Source organism: Megalopta genalis, chromosome 8, assembly GCF_051020955.1.
Source record: "Megalopta genalis isolate 19385.01 chromosome 8, iyMegGena1_principal, whole genome shotgun sequence".
Classification (NCBI taxonomy): domain Eukaryota; kingdom Metazoa; phylum Arthropoda; class Insecta; order Hymenoptera; family Halictidae; genus Megalopta; species Megalopta genalis.
The window spans coordinates 20,082,993-20,103,694 of NC_135020.1; the positions used below are offsets into that span (position 1 = coordinate 20,082,993).

General features: G+C 36.4%; 3 protein-coding genes across 6 annotated transcripts in view; 1 reads left to right on the forward strand and 2 right to left on the reverse strand.

Annotated features, from left to right (window-relative positions):
- Positions 1-2,036: 2,036 nt before the first annotated feature.
- AspRS-m (aspartyl-tRNA synthetase, mitochondrial) lies at positions 2,037-5,322 on the reverse strand. 3 transcript variants are annotated; one of them, XM_076523977.1, is made up of 10 exons: positions 4,980-5,322; positions 4,346-4,487; positions 3,912-4,280; positions 3,625-3,801; positions 3,378-3,557; positions 3,202-3,306; positions 2,894-3,109; positions 2,616-2,828; positions 2,357-2,540; positions 2,037-2,287 (listed from the first exon to the last, which is right to left on the reverse strand). In XM_076523977.1, exons 1-10 carry the CDS (start codon positions 5,129-5,131, stop codon positions 2,127-2,129), a joined length of 1,899 nt encoding a protein of 632 aa, XP_076380092.1. In that variant the 5' UTR covers positions 5,132-5,322; the 3' UTR covers positions 2,037-2,126. The 3 variants fall into 3 exon arrangements, with proteins under 3 accessions (XP_076380092.1, XP_076380093.1, XP_033333284.2); XM_076523978.1 differs by lacking the exon at positions 4,980-5,322 and adding an exon at positions 4,663-4,956; XM_033477393.2 differs by lacking the exon at positions 4,980-5,322 and adding an exon at positions 4,663-4,956 and having other exon boundaries at positions 4,346-4,594.
- Positions 5,323-5,500: 178 nt separating this feature from the next.
- On the forward strand, positions 5,501-11,388 carry LOC117224441 (ATP-dependent RNA helicase DHX30). Of its 2 annotated transcripts, XM_076523975.1 has the most exons (14): positions 5,501-6,478; positions 6,578-6,763; positions 6,872-7,001; positions 7,078-7,122; positions 7,386-7,443; positions 7,516-7,895; positions 7,977-8,152; positions 8,213-9,196; positions 9,272-9,613; positions 9,687-9,916; positions 9,995-10,199; positions 10,624-10,813; positions 10,908-10,993; positions 11,051-11,388. In XM_076523975.1, exons 2-14 carry the CDS (start codon positions 6,714-6,716, stop codon positions 11,274-11,276), a joined length of 3,102 nt encoding a protein of 1,033 aa, XP_076380090.1. In that variant the 5' UTR covers positions 5,501-6,478; positions 6,578-6,713; the 3' UTR covers positions 11,277-11,388. The 2 variants fall into 2 exon arrangements, with proteins under 2 accessions (XP_076380090.1, XP_076380091.1); XM_076523976.1 differs by lacking the exons at positions 5,501-6,478; positions 6,578-6,763 and having other exon boundaries at positions 6,866-7,001; positions 7,386-7,403; positions 7,694-7,895.
- A 70-nt stretch (positions 11,389-11,458) lies between these two features.
- The window catches only part of sha (shavenoid), a 151,602-nt gene continuing 142,358 nt past the window's right edge, over positions 11,459-20,702 (reverse strand). Inside the window, exons 6-10 of the mRNA XM_033477415.2 lie at positions 20,419-20,569; positions 20,026-20,357; positions 19,038-19,268; positions 18,854-18,956; positions 11,459-16,907 (exon numbers count right to left, since the gene is read on the reverse strand). Of these exons, the coding sequence (XP_033333306.2) occupies positions 14,173-16,907; positions 18,854-18,956; positions 19,038-19,268; positions 20,026-20,357; positions 20,419-20,569 (3,552 nt within the window). The 3' untranslated portion in view covers positions 11,459-14,172. The remainder of the gene's footprint in view (positions 16,908-18,853; positions 18,957-19,037; positions 19,269-20,025; positions 20,358-20,418; positions 20,570-20,702) is intronic.

Sequence of the window (20,702 nt, forward strand, 5' to 3'; positions counted from 1 at the left end):
TGCGGCTACTTAACATAGGGATTTAGAATTAAACTCAAGATAGCCATATACTGTATGGCGCTCGAAACATAGAGAAATATTCTAGGAAAATATTCGTTGGATACAGAAAAAGAAGAATGAGAGGATACCAAATGTATTGTGATTCGCCGACACAATTCGTCGCTTAAATTATTTATATCTAGACATTTGTTACGGCTCGCTGTCTAAGTTCCTACGTTAAGTTCTCGTACGAGTTACTGTCGAGTGTTTTATATAAATGAATTGTAGTGTCACGGTCAGTACTAATTTCTAGGATCGAAGATTTACATTATCTGCGCAATTTAGAACCAGCCGAACGTTACAACATGATTTCATGGTAGCGTGACTTAGAGAACTAGGAACATACGAAAAGAAACATCCGGATTATTGAATTGCCTTCAGCTTGAAAGACTGGACAGTGACGCGACATCTTCCAATGGTAACACGAGAGTACGCACATTTTTAATGTTACATTTTATTCACGATCACCGTCAGGACTTCCATTTTATTGTTCTTCTGATCCTTAAAGAGAAATATTTTGATTATTCGATTGAGATAATGAGGTAACTAATTGCAATTTGAATTACTGGATTTCATAAAGTGTGTACTCAACGCTTTTTTTTTCATAAACCATATATTTTTTTTACGTGTACAAGTAAGTAGTAAATAAGGGTTACGATTCAGGACAATTGTATTATATACAATAACAAAGAAGTAGTCCGTATTGTTTTGTATAATTGTATATCACAAGAATCCGTTCGAGGGAGTGAAAAGAAAAATATTAAAAACTTTAGCGACCGTATTTATCTATGTTCCAGTTCACTAAGCTGAGAGAATATTCTTGCGGTCAGATAAAATTCTCTTCCACTGACAAGTAAACGTAACAACATATCAACACGTTTATTAGAAAACTTTTAATTACATGTTCTTTTAAGTGTGTCCAAAAAGTATGCATATATTTGAATTTTTCTTACTGATAACAATTTATATACGTGCGCAAAGCAAATTTTTCTGTTCTCAAAACAAAAAGAAATGGGAAAAGTACTTTCACAGAACGATTGAGATTTACTGGAAAAGAAAGGAGAAAAATTCTAATAAAACACTTTTTTTGTACATCAAAATTTGGTCTTATCATTTTATTTCTACATTCGTTTTCAACGATGGTTAAATATTACCTTACCAGTGAAACACTCAATATTACAAGAATTCATTTTTGTGGGTATAATTTTTTTTAACGATTGTTCACAATTTATAATCATTTTGAAGATCGTTAAGTGATACTACGATATATACTGTATAGCGATGTGATTGTTCGAAGCTAAATAATACGTGTGTTAATATAACTTAATTACTCCAATGAAGTAAATCAGTGGAGTTTCTAGTAACTATAACGCTGTTCAAATGCTGCGAGTCTTAAATGATATGATTTCCCTGTTAAACTTCCGTTTTTCCCGTACGATAAATTTCTCATTTGTGATATATTACAGATACTGTGCAGAAATTTCGTTTGAATCCGGTAATGTCTTTGATAGTTTATTTTTATACTTTTGTAGGTTGTATCAGCTGCATTTACCGTGATTTATTTATGACTATTCATATAGTTACGAAAGTGTAATACGAACGAGATATTTGTGAATTCCAAAAAACGGATTGCACTTGTGATCACTGTCATAAGAAATATTTTATTTATAACTCTGTAGTTACAGGAATCCAATATACATACACGACTATTGTAAATCGTAAAACAGGTTCTTGAAATAAAATTCGAGTAACAAGTATGATATTACGTCTATTGTATTTTATGAAAGTTTTTCGGTAGTTCCAAAATAATTTAATGGAAGTATAAATTTATCTATTAATTTGACAGTTGTATCGTCACTCAAAGATTTAAAGATTGAAATACAATAAATATATTTCTTATTTAAAGTTCACCTTCAAATTTTTAAGATCGAAGTCATTCGAAGCTCGTAGTCATCTAACAACAGATTACAGTATGTAAAATAAAAAGATATTTACGGTCAATTTTTATTGATATTGTATTCATTTATCTCTTTTTCATTATTTTCATTATATTACAATATACACCAAATACTTAAAAAATTATTATTTTACTTCTCTGTTGTTTGTATATGATATAACGACTTCTCCTTATCTGAAATTGAAACTGGTGCTCCTGACATCATATCACGACCCTCTGTAGTTTTTGGAAACGCTATTACGCTTCTTATAGATTCTGTATTGCACAGTAAAGACATTAAACGATCCAACCCTTGAAAAAATTGAAATATTAAACAATATTTCTTTTAATATATTATTTGTTAAACTTAAGTAAAAATACCTAAAGCAATTCCACCGTGTGGCGGAGCACCACACTCTAAAGCCGAAATCATGTGTTCCAAATATGATTCGTCTATATTTAACATTTTCAATACTTGTTTTTGTAAATTTGATTCATGAATACGTATTGATCCTCCGGCAATTTCAGAGCCATTCATAACCAAATCATAATGCAATCCTCTTACCTACAATTAAATAATTATTTAACTCAATCTTGAGTACATTATCATAATGTTAACGTTTTTAAGTGGTAATATTACCATTGTCGGATTTTCAGAAAGGTAACAAATATCAGTTGGATGAGGTTGTGTAAATGGATGATGCATAGCTTCTAATTTGTTTTCCTCCTGATTAAATGTAAATAATGGAAAATCAGTGATCCATAAAATTTCATTTCCAGGAGATCGAATTTTTTGTTTTCTGCTTTCTATTAAATCTGCGAACTCAACACGTATTTTTCCCAATAGTGATTGCTACAATTTTATAAACAAAATTAGTATATCTGTGAAGACTACAAAATTTGTATTTACACACTTACTGTGAGAAATTTGTCTCCACAAGCTAAAAAGATAACATCTCCATCCTTTAAATTTAATTCTTGTTCTATATTTCTTTTTACAATATTAGAATAAATTTTACTTGAGTCTGTTGCCGATGACATACTAAGTATTTTTAATTGAATTAATATCACAGACGCGAAACAATCGCGTTGCAATTTAGAAATATATTCTTTGATTGATTTGGTAAGAAAACTCTAAAACAAATATAAAAAATACTATATATCAGAGCAAATAAATTTACAAGATTAAAAGTTAAATTTAAATGTATAAGTTTGTTTGATCGTACTGCATAAGGACAAACTAAAGCATAAAGCTCAAAATTTTCCTTCCATTTCGTTTTTAGTGTTTCTTCTATTGCAGAAATATCAACCATATTTGTAAGCCGACGAAGCTGAAAAACAAATATTATTACTTTTTAATAATAAGTTAACAATTATTTACAGTAAACTATGGATATTTTACCTGGTATGGTATCCTTAAATCTGGTTTATCTGTACCATACATTTCCATTGCTTCATTAAATGTGAGTCGTTTAAAAGGAATAGTTAATGGATACGATTCTTCAGGCCAAGAGTACAACAACAAGTTTTCAATTAGTTCCATTATTCCTTCACAATTAACAAACGACATTTCAATATCCAGCTATAAGAGATATATTTATGAAGAATAATTTTTGATCTGTAACATAATATACTTACAAGATACGTACTTGTGTAAATTCAGGTTGTCTATCATGCCTAGTAGTTTCATCTCTGTAACATTTAGCAATTTGAAAATACCTATCAAAGCCACCAACCATTAATAGTTGCTTAAACTGTTGAGGACTCTGTACCAGTGAATAAAATTGTCCTGGATGTTGTGTTGGAACAATGAATTCTTGAGCCCCCTGTATATATACATATATATACGATCATAAATATTTAAAAAATTTTAATATAAAGGTGATTATAAAAATAATTATTTACTACAATCTATACAACATTTCAGCACACATACTCCGGGAGTACTTTTAAATAACGTTGGTGTTTCCATATCCACAAAACTACATTCTTTAATTAAGTATTCCCTCATCTTTGCTATAACTTGGGAACGTAATCTTAGATTTCTTTGCAATTCAGGATATCTTAAAGACAAATATCTATATTTCATTTGCGTACTCTCCTTTGCTTTATTAAATTCTCTAATGAAGAACGGCATATTTGATTTGGCTGGATTTAGATTTTCCAAGGATTCTATTAGCACCTCAATATCTCCAGTTTTCATTTTATTGTTCTTTTGTCCCTTCGGTCTTTCATGCACTGTTCCCACTATATGTAATACACTCTCAAAGGTTATATTTTTAATCATTTTTATCAAATCTTCTCTCTAAGGCAAATGTAAAAATATATTATAATATCAAATATGTTGTAATATCATGAACATTATCTTACATTATCTGGTACTAAAAGTTGTGTAGAACCATAAGCATCTCTCAGTGTTATAAATTTGTTCAATCTTTGAAATTCCAGCCAGCCATACATGTGTACCCTATCGCCTACATTTTGAATATTAAGTTCGCCACACGTGTGAGTCCTTGAAACAAATTTGTTAACAGGATGTACATTAACTTTCGTTATTTGTTTTTCAATAGCCAAATCATGAGTACAAGCTATTAAGATTGAACAGTATTTTTTCATAAGCTGAAATAAATTACATACAAATAAATTGTACAAGCTGATCGAAAGTTATAATAAATGTTAGGACTTACTTTATGTTTATATAAATGATTTGTACAAAACAATTTGCAAAATTGTTTCTTTGGTATAAGATTATTTCGGAAACTAAACATCTTATTTATAATTAATAAATTAATAATGTTTATGAATATTATATGACGTGATTAAACGTATTTTATTGATTTCATGTCACTTATACAAATAAAATTCAATATTTCAATTATTTACTACTTAAGTGAACATTGTATAAGATGTTAGCTTTTTACAAAACGTATTTATAGGTGTACACAGGTTTCCTGATGTTGACAGTGATACCACGTGACACCTCAGCTATAAAGGCAGTACCTACATGTCTACGCTTTGCTTATCGCGCGAAAGGGTAGTACATAGACTTGAAATTAGGTCCATGGCTACGGCTACACATAGTTGCCAAAAGTTATCAAAACAACAGTTTTTTAAAGTTCTATTAAATGAATATTTTATATTTATTAAACAGTTCATGTAGATAGAGTCGAAGCTCTGAGCCCTTCAAGATAGGAAGTCATAAATCCTCAGTCAAGGACCTTTTGCATCTTTCTCTCGTTCAGTCTATAAGCCCGAAATTTTCGTGTGTACACTCTACAACTCTCGCTTTAGCGAGTCTTCACCCTTGCGCGTCGTTCAAATCCAACGCATCCTAACTTTCGTGGGTGCGCTGTCAAGGCACTACTACCACCAAACATTATCGAGCTGCAACCAAAAGTCGGTTCATCCAATGAATTAGTGTTCATCTAGAAGACTTTTTATTGTCCAAGGAGAGGAAGGACGGGAAAGGCTGGAATATATGTATACATAGTTCTCTAGCTGACCGTTACATTTAGATAGAGTTCGCTATCGTACCAAGTTCAGATTCAGTCTTATCCTTTCAATCTATGTACAATTTTTTTTTACAATCCCATCATTTTAGTTTTTTCCCCTGTATACAATTACCGTCTTACATATAGACTGTCTTCTAACATTAACTTGTATAATCATAAAATCATTCTATTACAATCTATATGCTTTTACTCGTAAACAAAGCCGCGGATTGAATTTTCACTAAGGAAAAAGTTACATACATACTTCGAATGTGACCTCGGGAACCTTTCATTTCTGCATTGCGAGACATTTTTGGGACACTCCGTATATTTTTCCTAAATAAGGAAGCTGGTTAGCTGCTTACTATAGTGATGGTTTCCCTGGTTCTTGTTTTTATTTTGTTAAACTATAATCTATCCTTGATCATTTTTTTGCTTCCATATTTTATCAAAATAGATGGTTCCTTTTTGCTTTCCTATCTCCTCCAATTCTTTCCCTATTTGGTCCTAATTATGTATCTTTTTTGCTTTCGTTAGTAAGGTTTGATATTGGAACTCTTATCACGTCGTTTACTTTTATCCCGACCTGAGCGGGCTATCGTAGTCGGTAATTCAGACCCTGACACAAAAAAAAACATTGTATGCAATGTCTATACGTATTACGTATCCTAAGTCTGTGCCTCCAAAGCTGAGACAGAAAAGCCCGTATAATGCAATGCTGTACGGATTCTAAGACTGTGCCACTGATGTTGAGCGGTGTCGGTATTTCAGAATGTACGATGCGAAACCTCATATGAATGCTTCGTCTATCCTGATACCTCGTCTATGGACATAACATATATGTTATATTCACGTGTTTAGATTCCGACTTATGAATTGCTACACATTGTGTATATATATTTAATAAATGTGATTAATTTTTACGTACGTGTTTATCGCTCATAACTTATTAATTACAACACAAACGTAAAATACAGGTTTATGTAACTAAGTACTTTAATGGTCCAGAATGGTAATCTTTAATATTCGTTCAGAAATATTCTTTTATACATAATTGTATTTTCTCTGATTTTAATAACTTAACTGACACCTTCTCATTTGATTTTTATAGGTGTAATATCAATTAGTTTTCAACCTGTGTAAAATAATATTTAAGGTATCAGCTTGTATATGAGAATAAGTTGTGCAAAAGTGAATAATTGTAGTATATTCTTTTCCTTTATATATTTGATATCTTATAGTGAAAAATGTCCCTATTTCAAGTTATAAGTACCTTGAGAAAACCAATATACTGTTAGTGAGTATTTGGTCATTAATTTAACATATATTACTATATAAATATGATTATATATATATAGAACTTATAATATAGTTGATATTTTTTGTCAAAATTTTAACCCAACAGTTTAAGAATACATCATAAAAGCCAATTGTATAAAACATGTTTTGAAAGCATTCAATTATGTTCAAGAGTACTTTATTGTTCTTACAACAAGGACTCAGAAATTTATCCGCATATCAGTAGTCATAACAAGGTATAATATTTATAAAATCTTTTGTTACTTTTTTCAATCCAATATTGAGTAATTAAGATAAGTATATTTGTTTTAGTTACAAGATGATAGTGATGATGTTGATCTACCTAAGAAAGAAATGGTAAATATAATGTAACATACATACCTTAAATAATTTTTAAATTATTCGTTTTATGAAAAATTGTTAAGTACTAAAATTGTTATACCATCAATTGCTTTCTTTAGAATTGTGTAACTTTTGTATTTAATAATTTTCCATAAAATGCATAATTTATAAGTTATTTGAGGTGTGCAAATTATATAACTGACCTGGTATACAACACATTAGTAAAGACATTATAGAAAGTTTATATATACATTATAAGTATAATGTAAATTTTATAGGAACATTGGGATAAGGAAGTAAGGAAAATGTTTGCTAATCAACAAATTTCAAAAAAATGTAAGAAAACATAATATGTAATTCCATTAATTTGTTACCTTTCAAACGTATTACTTTTGTTATTACTTTCAGATGTAGTTGAGTTATTGACAAATCCTGTACAGCATCTTCATAGTATATATGATATTGTGAAGAATGAATTTGGCAACAAGGACTGTATAACTTATGGATATGAAAATATAACTCCTCGTAAAATAAAATGTACTATTAATATATCATGGCCTAATGAAATATCATTTTTTCATATTAGTTCAAATAAGAAAATGGCTATGTTACATGCTTCAAAAGAATGTCTGATGTGGTTGTATACTAATGGATACATCGAACAATCCAAACCCGTATTATATAATAAAAACGAAATAATGTCTTATGTATCAAAAAATTACATCAAAATAAATCTTAATCCAAAGTTTGAAAATGACGTTCAAGCTATGTTAGATGTATATACTACTGTAAGTTTTCTAAATAATAACCAAATTCATATATATTTCATAATTTTTTACAAACCTGTAGTACAGAAAAGATATTTTTAGGAAATACAACCCATTGTAGAAAGCTCATCCAATATAGTTAACACTGTAGATGATTCAGTAGAAAGTATGGTATCTCCAGACAGTATAGATAGCAAGAGTGAGAGACGTAATAGTATATTACTGAAAAAGCTTTTTGAAAGAACACGTGAAAGCAATTTGCCAATTATAAAATTCAAGTATGTATTGAAATATTGTATCATTGAATTATGATTTATGTAATAAAAATAACTTTTCAGATCACAAATTCTTAAAAGTATAGATGAAAACCAGGTTCTCTTAATCAAAGGTGATACAGGATGTGGGAAAAGTACTCAAGTACCACAGTTTATAATGGATGCATACATACAAGCATACAAAGCGCATGAATGTAACATACTTGTATCGGAACCACGAAAAATTTCAGCTGTGACTCTTGCACAACGCATTGCTCATGAGAGAGAAGAAGCTGTTGGTAAATCTGTAGGCTTCCATGTACGTTTGAGTCATATAATACCACCAACGAAGGGATCAATTTTGTTTTGCACAACTGGTATATTTTTACGAAGGATACAACAGAATCCAACTTTAGAAGGTGTATCGCATGTAATTATAGATGAAGCTCACGAAAGGACATTGCAAATCGATATACTACTTAATATAATGAAAAAATTGTTACGCATTAAGCCAAGACTGAAACTTATAATTATGTCTGCAACAGTGAACACGGAATTATTTCAACAGTACTTTCAGTGCACTAGCATTGAGATTCCAGGAAAAATGTATCCAGTAGAAACATACTTTGTAGAAGATATTGAACGCAAAACAGGCATAAAAATAAAAAATACATACGACGAAATTAAAATTCCTGTCAACGAGTTACTATGTCTAATCTTGTGGATTGCAAAGAATAAACCATATGGTAGTATTTTATGTTTTCTACCAGGTTGGCGAGAAATTCAGAATCTACGTGACACGTTAGAAGAATCACATGTTAGGAATCTTCATATATTACCATTTCATTCGAAGCTAACAAATGTTGAACAAAAACAAGTTTTCGAAGCTGTTTCCAATAAAGTCCGAAAGATTATTTTGGCTACAGACATTGCTGAGAGCAGTATCACAATTCCAGATGTTAAGTATGTTATAGATACTGTTCGCAAAAGAGATATCATTTGGGACACAGATTCATGTTCGTATACTATAACGACTCATTGGGTATCAAAGGCAAATATTTTGCAGAGGTAATGTTTACTTTTGGTAATTTTTATTATTGAAGGAAGCCAAATTTAATGAAACTGACCTTTCTTGATGTGCAGAAGAGGAAGGGCTGGACGTGTTTCACCTGGTGAAAGTTATCATTTCATAACGAAAGATATATATAATCAATTAAATGAATTTCCAGAACCAGAAATACGCAGAATATCATTAGAACAAGCAGTAATTACTAGTAAAATATTTAGTAATGAGACAATAAAAGAATTCTTTGGTAGTATGATTGAGCAACCCAACGAAACGTCGCTATTCCTTGCTGTAGAATGTTTGAAAGACCTTGGCATTCTTGATCAAAATGAAAATGTGACACCTTTAGGAAGACGTATAATGTATTTCTCATTGGATGTGAAGTTGAGCAAAGCAATAATATTTTCTTATCTTTTTCAGTATGTATAAAAACAGAAGTTTCTAAAGTTAATACAAATTATCCGCGATTCATAAACTTTTTATATTTTCTAGATCTTTGGATCCTATGTTGACATTAGTTACAATCTTATCCTCTGACAACGAATCGTCTCCTACCTCGTTAGTCAATAAAACGACGAAGAGAAGACGAAAAACTGAACATCACAACTCGAGTGACCATATTGGTATGATAGAAACTTATAAGAAATTGGAGCAGAATTTTAAAGAATTGGATTATGTTTACGAGAGAAGTCAGGATTTCAAGGAGTACGATAGGATAACACGTAAGTTTATTATGTATCTAGAATAGTAATGTGTGTGTGAGCTACATGATAGTTTAATGAGTAACTATTTCTTTATAGAGATTCGCGAACTACATCTGGATGGACTTTTTCAGAATGGCATGTTCCATAATGTTGAGGGATATGAGATTGTGAATGAGCACAATAAACAGAAGGAATTGCTTCGTGCTATTTTATTTTCAGCTACTAATCAACTATTAAGGGTCTTCCCTTATGGATTTAAAAACAAATATTTTTCAAAACGTATCACTACAATACGAACCGAGTAAGTATGGTGACCATTAAAGAGATTCTCGGTAAAAATAGTACAGTTACTTTCATACATTTTTTAACCATTCAAATGCTACAGGCTTTCACAAATGTCTGATAGAAAATATCAGGTAGTGCGGTAGCTTTCCTGTAATTAATTAATGTCTTAAATAAGTTTCGAAGTTTTTAACATTAAGTTTTTAACTAGCCAGAAACGAGATCGCGCCGCGCGTTATATTTAAACGGTTAAAAAAGAAAAGTAAAAACATAGCGTAAAAATATTGTTAACTCGATCTAATTTACTCTTTACGATAATAAATACTTGAATCATACTTTTGGAATTATATACAATTAAAATATGCAAAAAAGAAATCGGAGAGTTCCCTTTATAAAATAAAAGAAGTGTAGATATAATACTTACATTTCGTTTTTTTTTTTAGAGACAATAAAACAGTTGTTATTTCAACTGAAAGTGTGAATTACAAAAGACAGAATTGGCCAAGTAAACTTCTAACATATGTCGCACGAGTTCATGATCATGAATCAAGACGATGTGTAGTTTATGACACAAGCTTAATTTCACCACTATCGGTGCTGTTATTTAGTCAGGGTGAGGTTTTTTTCGAAAAGGTAAAGTACTTTTATACATTACAATTTCTAAATAGCATAAATTGATATTGAAATACGCATAGGTTAATTAATACATGAATTATCATATTTATAGGTACAACAAGACGATAGTGCTGAAGACAAGAATGTTACTATCACTATAAACAACTTGAAAAACTTAACTTTTGTCACCGACGAAAGGTGCGTATTATTAGATGCTCAAATTTTATGATTATTTCATTTCGTTTTTTTTTTTAGATCTGCAAGAATATTGTTAGATTTTCGTAGCGTCTTATGGAATGTTATGAACTATTTGATCAAATATGAGGGCGCATCGAAAGAAGCAGAACATTTAAAATATGTTAAACTTTACAAAAATAGATTGTTGCATGTAGTTTTAGATATAATCAATGATTCGGCGAGTAATATAGATAGTTCTGTTGAAGTAAGCGATTTAGAACACAATCGTCGACTCGAAAAGTAAAAGAAATTTTCTAGAAAACTATGTTTTGTGGACTTATTGTTTAGTATTAATTATATGTATATGTAATATACGTATGTATTATAATATTATACTATGGAGTAATATTTGCGAATTATTGCTCGGTTATAAGTTTTTCGCACCCTCTTTATTTCGTTTTGAAATAAATAGATGTTTCTAATAAATAAATTTAGAAATGTATAATGATATATTTATGTGATTTTGCAAATACATAACATAGATTTCAAGATTATCTATAAACATAAGTTTCACGAATTCACGTGAGTACATGATCACAGTATAATGTTCCGTACAACGACGCACCTCTACTGAGCGTAATTAATGTAAATATACTTAGGTGTCCCATAAAAAATTTTTCGTGTTCATAATTTAAAATCCCTGATCCCTACCAACACCGATCGCTGTTCCCAATTCTGTAGGAGAGAAATATGAAAGTTCATTCTCGATCCTAAATTAAAAGATATCCTTTCATTTTGGAGAAGTAGTAATATGCAATTAATTTTTTCTTTTCCTTTCTGTCAAGCATGCAAAATCTTTGAATTGCATATACTATTTCGATTTATAATTTATCTAAATTCATTTGGAATATATTATAGCACACACGCATAGTCACACAACCGATTTTTTTTTTTGATCGCGTGATAACATGGTAATCGATTAGCCATTTATACAATTACAATATAAATATTATATAAATATTACATAAATTCTATTAAAATACATTCTTTCAATTAAAATTTCCTTTCATCATCGATATCAAGTGTACCGTCATTATATCTTAATATGTTATCAAAATTCAATATATTAAAATATATATCTTATTCATACATTTGGCAGGTACATTGAAGCGTGCGCTTCCGATATAAAACAACGATTTTGTCGAAATAATAACAAAAACTATCAAATTCTAAGTAATAACCAATAACCATTCTCCGTTTTCTCTAAGTTTTAATATATGTATGTACAAAATGCTATCATAAATTAACGCGACGAACGTAGAATATATTTGATTATATATTTTATAAATCAACGTTAAATATGTGAATAAAGGTGCATAATGATGCACAGGTATATCGCCAGTAACAAATGTTATTTGGCTCTATTTGATTAAAAATGAGTATAAATACCGTTCTGTATTTAATAAAGGAGTAATCGACGAACAACGATAAAAGAAATTACTAATCAAAGCAATAACGGACGAGCATAATGTTTGTGAATACCGATTTGGGAACATATCATTACTTTTTTCTGACCTTTAAAATATCATTTATTACTTGATACATTTAGGAATGACTGTGTCGACCGCGTTTTCATCTTCATTTTTCCTTCGTTCAACAGGTCTTTAAACGATTTACTATAGTTGTCGCATCTTGTTATTGTACTTTTAATCGGTTCTTATTTACAATATATTATATTAGTCATATTGAACATAATTACTCTATATTACATCCTTAGAGGAATTATTGTGTCGACTAGCAATTAACCGTAATTTTTGCGCACGTACGTATACTAATTCTCGACCGAGAAAGAGATATCACTGTAGGACAATTAGCTACAGTATTCCTCTCTACAAAATAATATTGCACTTCCGGCCACTTATATAAATTAAATTCTACGATGGCAATTCAAGCAACGCCGGGCGTAAATAAATAACGTCCAACGTTCGTAACTTATAAAGCTTGCGTAAACGCTATTGCTTGCCATAATATTAGAAACAATCTATGTGATAAATGCGAAGTATATAGGGTTCCTGACATCTTTCCTAGATTATTATACTAATTACGTACCAGCTTTGATTACCTAAAATCGATTAAGAGTCTCCAGTAGTTGCAGTTGCTATAACTAAGAAGACTGCACTCGGACACTTACCCGTTCATCGAACTTTCAAACGCCTACGCGTTTCAAACGTGTTCAATTAGACTAAAAGTACGATAAGATTGTTTAACATTAATATACTGGCCGTAAACGTTTCACCTGACAAGGCTAACCAAACGTTCATCCTAGTGCACCGGTCTAGCCAATTTGACCCGAAAGCGAATCTACGATCGACTTTCCTTTCGATAGGTGTAACAAATTAATATCAACATTGTAATTCCTGCGATAACTCTGATGGCCGAGCAAAAGAGTGTAAGTCAGTGATCTACCGTGAGATCATGGTCATCTTATTAGATATTTGACATAAAAGTCGATAACATATGTTTCGTTTCATGTTCCATTAAAGTTACAAACTGTACATACAGTATGTCTCAAAATTGTGGTATTTCCGGGAAATGACGGTTTTTCCCGAGGTCATTTGAAGTAACTTTTTCCTTAGCGAAAATGCAATCCGCGTTTACGAGTCATTAACGAAAAACAGACTGACCAATGAGAGGCCAGCTCGGCTGATGCAAGGTCGACCGCTCGTTGAACGGTCGAAGCCCAGTTGGTCAGCGTTTTTCGTCAATAACTGGCAAACAAAGCCGCGGATTGCATTTTCGCTAAGGAAAAAGTTACTTCAAATGACCTCAGTAACCCCTCGTTTCCTGGATGTACCATAATTTTGGAACATCCTGTATATCACGTTCGATTTCGAAATTTCACTTATATTCTTTTTCACGTCGTTCAACTGCTTTCACACATTGTCTAAAGATTCGTTTAACGTTTATCAATGGCAATTGAATTTTGATTTCCCGTCGCTGTCCGCACGTGCACCGTGAATGTTCGAAGTCTCCTAGGCGTTTCCTAGATGAAGAAAGCGGAGAAAATGTAGCCTGAATAGAGCGAAGAGACAAGATGTCAAAGCCACGAGACTGTAACAGGCAGAATAAGTGTATCGGAACGGTTGTACATATAGATGGTTACGATCTCCATCGGAAATTTCGACCAATTGTCGCAACATCTAGATAGGGTCACTGGCTACGTCACGGGGCGGAAGAACGGTTACGAAGCTCTCGGTCTCGCTGTCACTAGTGCTGAAATTCGTCCTCTCAAATCCTGCGTTTTCGCTTCTCACAGCGAACGGCTGCAACACCGCGTTCCTTGGTCCAATTTCCATGCCCGAGTCCAGGCTCTTCGCGAAGCCGGAGAACTCGGATAATCTGCGAAAGTTGCCGAAGAACACGCTGTCGGTTCCCACGCTCTCGGCCCCGCTCTCGCTGGCTCCGTCGCAGACGGATTCGGTTTCGTCCGTTTCCGAGACGCTGCTCGCCTCGTGTCTGAGCAGTTGTTTCTGCGAACTGTTGCTGTCCGTGCTGCTCAGGTATCCGCTGTCCTCGACCCTTATCCGCGGTCGACGATCGTCAGCGTGCACGCGATTCACGAAGTTCGCGGACTCATGATTTTGACAAGGATCGCTCGAATATTTCCGCGAGTAACACGGCAAGCCCTCGTGTCTCTTCTGCATCTCCTCGCGGGTCTCTTCGAACGGCCTGCTCCTCGAGATAGGCTTATGAAGGTGACAGTGATCCGGAAACCTCTTCTTCTCCACCGAACAGCGTACGCTGTTCCAACACACAGGCGATCGGTGACTAGAGTTTCCGGTGTCCCTGGCGCAATTGTTCTGCACCGTCTCTTGATCGAATTTCTTCATCTTCTTCTTCCTCTTTCTCGACGTTTCCGCCGACGCGTTCGTCTCAGCGTTCGCGTGCCCGCGTTTCGCCGTGACCGATTCTTCGGATCGTGCCGTAACGAGTTTGCAGTCACAAGAATCGGCAGTCCCTACGATGGAATCGTTGCTGGGGACAGGAGTACCGTTGCTGGCCGTAGGGTCACCCGCTTCGGCAGGACTCCTGTCCCAGCCGTTTTTTGACAGAGACGAGTTCGGCGCGTGATTCGCGTCTTCGACGCGTCGCAAAGGCTTCGGATGTTGGTAAAGTTCTTCCGTGGGCGGCAGCGGCACTACATCGGGGTGGTTGCTCGGCTGACGCTGCCTTTTTGCCTGCCTGGTATCGGGTGTTAAGTACTTGTTCCTCTCCCAGGCTCCGCCGTCTCCCGACTGTACGTCCAACTCGACGCGGTCGTTCGCGTTGCCATCCACCAGATTGGATTTCAATCTGGCTTCATAGATCTCGCGGAGACTGCCGTAGCCACGCTGTAGGCAATTCTCGTTCCGCGCCGAGTCCTGATCCCGAAAGCTGCCTTTGCTTTTCAACAGTATCTGAGCCGGCCTCTCGAGCGAGTCCACGTAAACTTCGCTCGGAACTTCCCTCTCGTAGTTCACGTCGTCGTTGATCTTCAACTTCATCGGCTTCCGGTCCAGCGTGTCAGGCTCGTACTCCGATTCGTCCTGCTTCGCATAATTCTCCGGCGAGTCTTGCACTTTGATCGTCAGATGACCCGGATTCTCCGGCTCGTACTGGATCTCCGGTCCCGATTCGTCGCTGCAAGCCGGGCTGTCGTAGCCGTCGTTCACGTACACCTCGCTCACCAAGGAGTAGCTCTCGTACTTCTGCGAGGAGATCAGCTCCGGCAGGCTGTTGTAATAGTTTCTCTCGAGCACGTCCTTGTTCAGCGGCGGCATCTTCATGGTCATGGTCATCATTTCGCCGGTCTTCGTGTCGATCACCGCGTTCTGCATCGTCAGTTCTTCGTCCATCGGCAACGCGGTGGACAAAGCGGGACTCGACTGATCGGTGGACTCCGGCGAAGTCGAAGATTTCCTGCTGCATTTCGACCGTTCCAGGCTGTCCACCTCGTAATCCATTGCGTTGTCCGATCTCGAGTGATGCTCTAGCACTTTAGCATCGACCATCTCACGGATCACAGCATCCATGATACGTTTCGCCGTGTTCGTTCCATTAGGCAGCTCGTTGATCATGTCCGGCAGCTCTTTCTTCGTCGGACTCGAGCTTCCTCTCGGGTTCCTGACTCGTCCACGCGACGAGCTATCCTCGGCCTCGGTCTTCGCCGATTTCGCGCTGTGTTTCACCTCGGTCCGGTCCACGTTGTTCTCTTCTTCTTGGTTCGGCCGCTTCTCGGGCGTCTTCTCGTCCGTCGCGTTCTCCATAGCGTTCTCCTCCATCTGCTTGATGAACGAGTTCTCGATCGCTTTCCTCACTTTCGCGTTCACGGCTTCGTCGCCGTTGGGCCCGTCGGCGGCGTCCAGGCTTCGTTGGCCGGACCAACGGATCTCTTCGAACATCGATTTGGCGGAACGCAAGGAAAGACTGTGTCGATCGTCGCTCTCGAGGATCTCGCTTCTCGTCCCATTCTGCAGGTTCTTCGACATCGATAGATTCCTCTCCCACGAGGACGGATGCTTTCCCGTAAAGTTTGTCGCGTTCACGTCGGAATCGTCGCGTTTTGCCAATTCCTTCAAGTATGCTAGACTGTTCGCGAAGGTCGCGGTGTTCTCCTGGAAGGCTCGCCGGTTGTCCTCGTTGTCTCGCCAGCGACGTTGCGGCGCGTTCACGTCCTCCAGCCATGCGCGAACCTTGCTCTCGCCCGGACTTGGTTGATCCACTTTGGTAAGGACAGGCGTGTTCGCGAACGGCTCGGTGCATCCTGGACATCCGGTGCATCGCTGGGATTTTCGTGACTTGGCCAGAGACCCCTGGAACGGGCTCGAGGTCGATAGTTGCCGGCTTCTGGCCGCCGAGTCACACCGATCGGAACCGGAGTCTTCTTCCGGTATACCTGCGTCATTATACATGGAATCGTAAGTGCGGCCCTAACTGTAATCCGCGTCAAACCTGGTTGCCAGCGGATCAATTGAAATTTATACGGGGTGGTTCTTTTAATTAAAGCCGCGTAAATGTCTCGTCGAATTGTGATAATGCAACAAATATTTCTTACGTAATATGTATCGAAGTATTAACATGCGACAGGAACATGTTTAGATGCGTATAATAACAAAATTGCGGATTTCTACGCAAAATGAAAATGTTGTGCGTCAATTTCATGACAGAGGAACCATTTTTAGCTTTCGTCTTTCTCTGATAATTTTAATAAGTTGAAATTAATGTATTGATAGTATTCGATTCTTTTAACACTAGAACTATCGAACCTTAACCTTTTAGGTACGGCTGAATTCTGCGCGAGGCTATTTCTCTGGACGGCAGAGTCTGATACTGTATATTCTGTCTGTATATACAGGGTGTCCAAAAAATGTTTCGCAATCCGAAAGTGACGGGTTCCTCAGGCCATTTAAAGCAACTTTTTCCGTTACAAAAATTTTCTCCGAGGCACCGTTAACGAGTTATTAACGAAAAACAGTGACCAATGAGAGGCGAGCTCAGCAGGCGCGAGGCGATCGAGCCAATGAGCGGAACTGGGCTTCGTGCGCTGGTTGGCTGGGTCGCCTTGCGTCAGCCGTACTCGATTCTTATTGGTCACTGTTTTTCGTTAATAACTCGTTAACGGTGCCTCGGAGAAAATTTTTTGTAAAGGAAGAAGTTGCTTCAAATGAACCGAGGAACTCGCCATTTCCGGATTGCGAGACATTTTTGGGACACCCTGTAGACTGTTGTAAATCGATGTGAAGACAAAAGAACTGTGAAATAATGCATATGAAGACGATTATTTGGTTGAAACGATGAGTGAGTGAGTTACTAGAGCAAGCCACTATAGTGGCGTGTCGTCCAGAGAGATGACATCCGCGAAAGCTACTATAGTGGCGCGTCGTTCTAAAAGATGATATCCGCGGAAGCCACTGTAGTGGCGCGTCGTGCCTAGAAGGTTAAACGTGACTAATGTATATTGTTTCATAACAATGCCAAGACTGGATTTATTTGAACTGCGTATGATTTATATAATAATATATACTTCAATAAGGAAGTGTAATTTATAAAAACAATTTCTCCTAGAAATATTTTTATTATTTTATAACATCAGGAACTGTAAAAGAAAAATTCAGAAACCAGTCGTTCTGACTCGTTTGGTAGTTCCAGTGTCAATCTGTTCACTATTCTAAACGGCACATAAATTCGTAGTTCAATAATAACATGACCTTGAAGTGGCCTTGATCTCCAGAAACTAAAAGTCTACGTAACATTTTTTATCAATTTTTTGCATTGTCGCAATTTGATGTGATACTTCTTAGACGAACTCGTTTCACTCGGTTAGAACGGGTTCTAGACAGAAAAAAAGTTACAGATGATTCAGTAACCAGTAGCTCCAGTTAGTATCTGACAGTTCTACTAACACAATTTATAAATGGTACAGGTATTACAAAGACGTAAGACAGGGTAAATGAAATTGAAGTTGTTCGAAGAAATTGAATTGTTGTTTGTCACGCGATAAAGTGAAATAATTAAATTGGAAACTTCTTGTGAGATTACACGGCTCAACTCGTTACGGAAACCGCAATCAACATTTTCGCTAAGGAAAAAGTTACTTCAAATGACCTCAGCTACCCCTCATTTTCGGCTGTTAAAATAATTGTGGAACACCCTGTATAATAGAATCATACTACACTGTGAACCGAGTTCCGATCAAAAAGTAACATAGACCTTTATTCGAGGTTTCCATTCAATTATCGATTGCATTAAGAAGAAAATGGAACATGATTGAAAAATGCCAGCAAACAGGAAGTAAAAAGGATTGTACTGATTTCGTTTAAAAACCAGAAAGATTTGACTCACCGATAAGGGTGGGAACAAATCTCTTCGCAGCCATCTTGTGTTTCGCGATAGATATCACTTCTCGGATCTTTAGGAGGAACTCGATCGCTGCCGGAGGAGGAGCCTGAGGAAATACTTGATAATACACTAAACCAATTTTAAGTATTTTCTCAGTCGGTATTCTGGGACTCGGTACGCAGCTTACCAGCAACAGTTGTTTGTCAAAGTAGGCGGGGTTGAAGTACAATTTTCTTCTTTGGGCTCCTGGTAACACGGGGATGTCTTGTTGGTGGGTATTGTCTGCGGTTTCGACCACGCGAACATCTTCTTCCGGTAATCTTTCGCCTAGAATCGATCCGGATCCGGAGCCAGATGCGTAACAGATTTCCGATTGTTCCAGATAAACGCAATGGGGATGAATGATGGCCGACGTTACCTATGATTACAAGAAAGTGATACCTCTCTTCTTGATTCTAACAATTATCATTTTTATATCATGATTCTTTTTCTACACATAATGCCAGGGATTACTAACAATTAGACTGTGGACCTTCATGCAAAATAAAACTTCTTTACGTTATATAAAAATTGATTTTTATTCGTGACATTTTGTTGAAGTTAATCTAAGTTGATGATAATCTAACAGCATTGTTAAAATCCTCTGCATTTACTGTTTTATGTTCCATATACAGTAAATTCTCCCTAATTGACGCTCAGATTGTACAGAAAAATGGACAATTTGGGAAAAGGAGATATAATTATTCGAGTTTTTCGGCTCGCTTTTACGGTAACCGATTGCCAACAACTATAAAAACGAGCCGCAGGACTCGAATAATCGTATCTCCTGTTCTCAAATTGTCCATTTTTGTGCACAATCAGAGCGCCGATTAGGGAAAATTTACTGCACTCACTTTGTCATAAATGTATAAAGTCCGAGTCTACTAATTATGATCCTAAAGCGTGAACGATTAAATTAACAGGCAAATTGCGGCGGTTCATGTGAACGTTTCAATTCAATATCGTCTGATCAGTTTCGCGAGTGACTTCAGTAAATGAAAAATGAAGACGAATCGCGAACATTATTTTATCATTTGCGAGAGATTTTTCTACGCTTTTCCAAGTAACAAGGTTTAACTTTCAAACGTGTTAGTCCTCGGAAAGTAAGAACGAACAGCATAATCGTCAGGGCGTACATTTTCAAAGCCTTGTTCTCCGTCGCTGGCCGGAAGATCGTCGCCAAGATCGCTTTCGGTGAGACCGCTATTGGTGTCGCTCTCGAAGTGTCTGGAAGCTGCCAGCAACGGATTGCTTTTGACCAATCCGCTCGGCTCTCGGCCATGCGTTATGCTTATTTCCGGCTCTTCGATGATCTTCCTCTTGGTCTTTTTGCTGTGGAGATAGAGGGAAACGCTCGCCACGTAGATCAGGGCCAAGATTACGGAGGAGAGGCCGATGGCCGTATATTCCGTGGTAGAAAGCCCTTGGGACAGCTGCGACGACGAAGAGAACATCACTTCTCGAACGTCTGAAAAGTTGCAACGGTGAAAGGGCCACCGCCCGAAAACCGACGAACAGCAGCAACTTACTACTCTTAGAGGGTGATCCGGCCACCCTGAAGGCCACGCAAGGCGTGAACACCCCGGTATACTTTGATTTCGCGGACGCGTCTCTGCAGACCAGCTTCGCCGTGACCACGCGGCCTTCGGCAGCTTCTTTCAGACCAGTTTCGCCGATCCACTGGAACAAAATGTCGCTCGCGATTAAAACTGTTCCCCGGTCAACAAACGAGAGCAACGAGAATCAGGGGTAACCGTTCGCGAACGATTCTCTCCGCATCTTTTGTATCCCGCTGCGACCGTTCGTTTCGCGT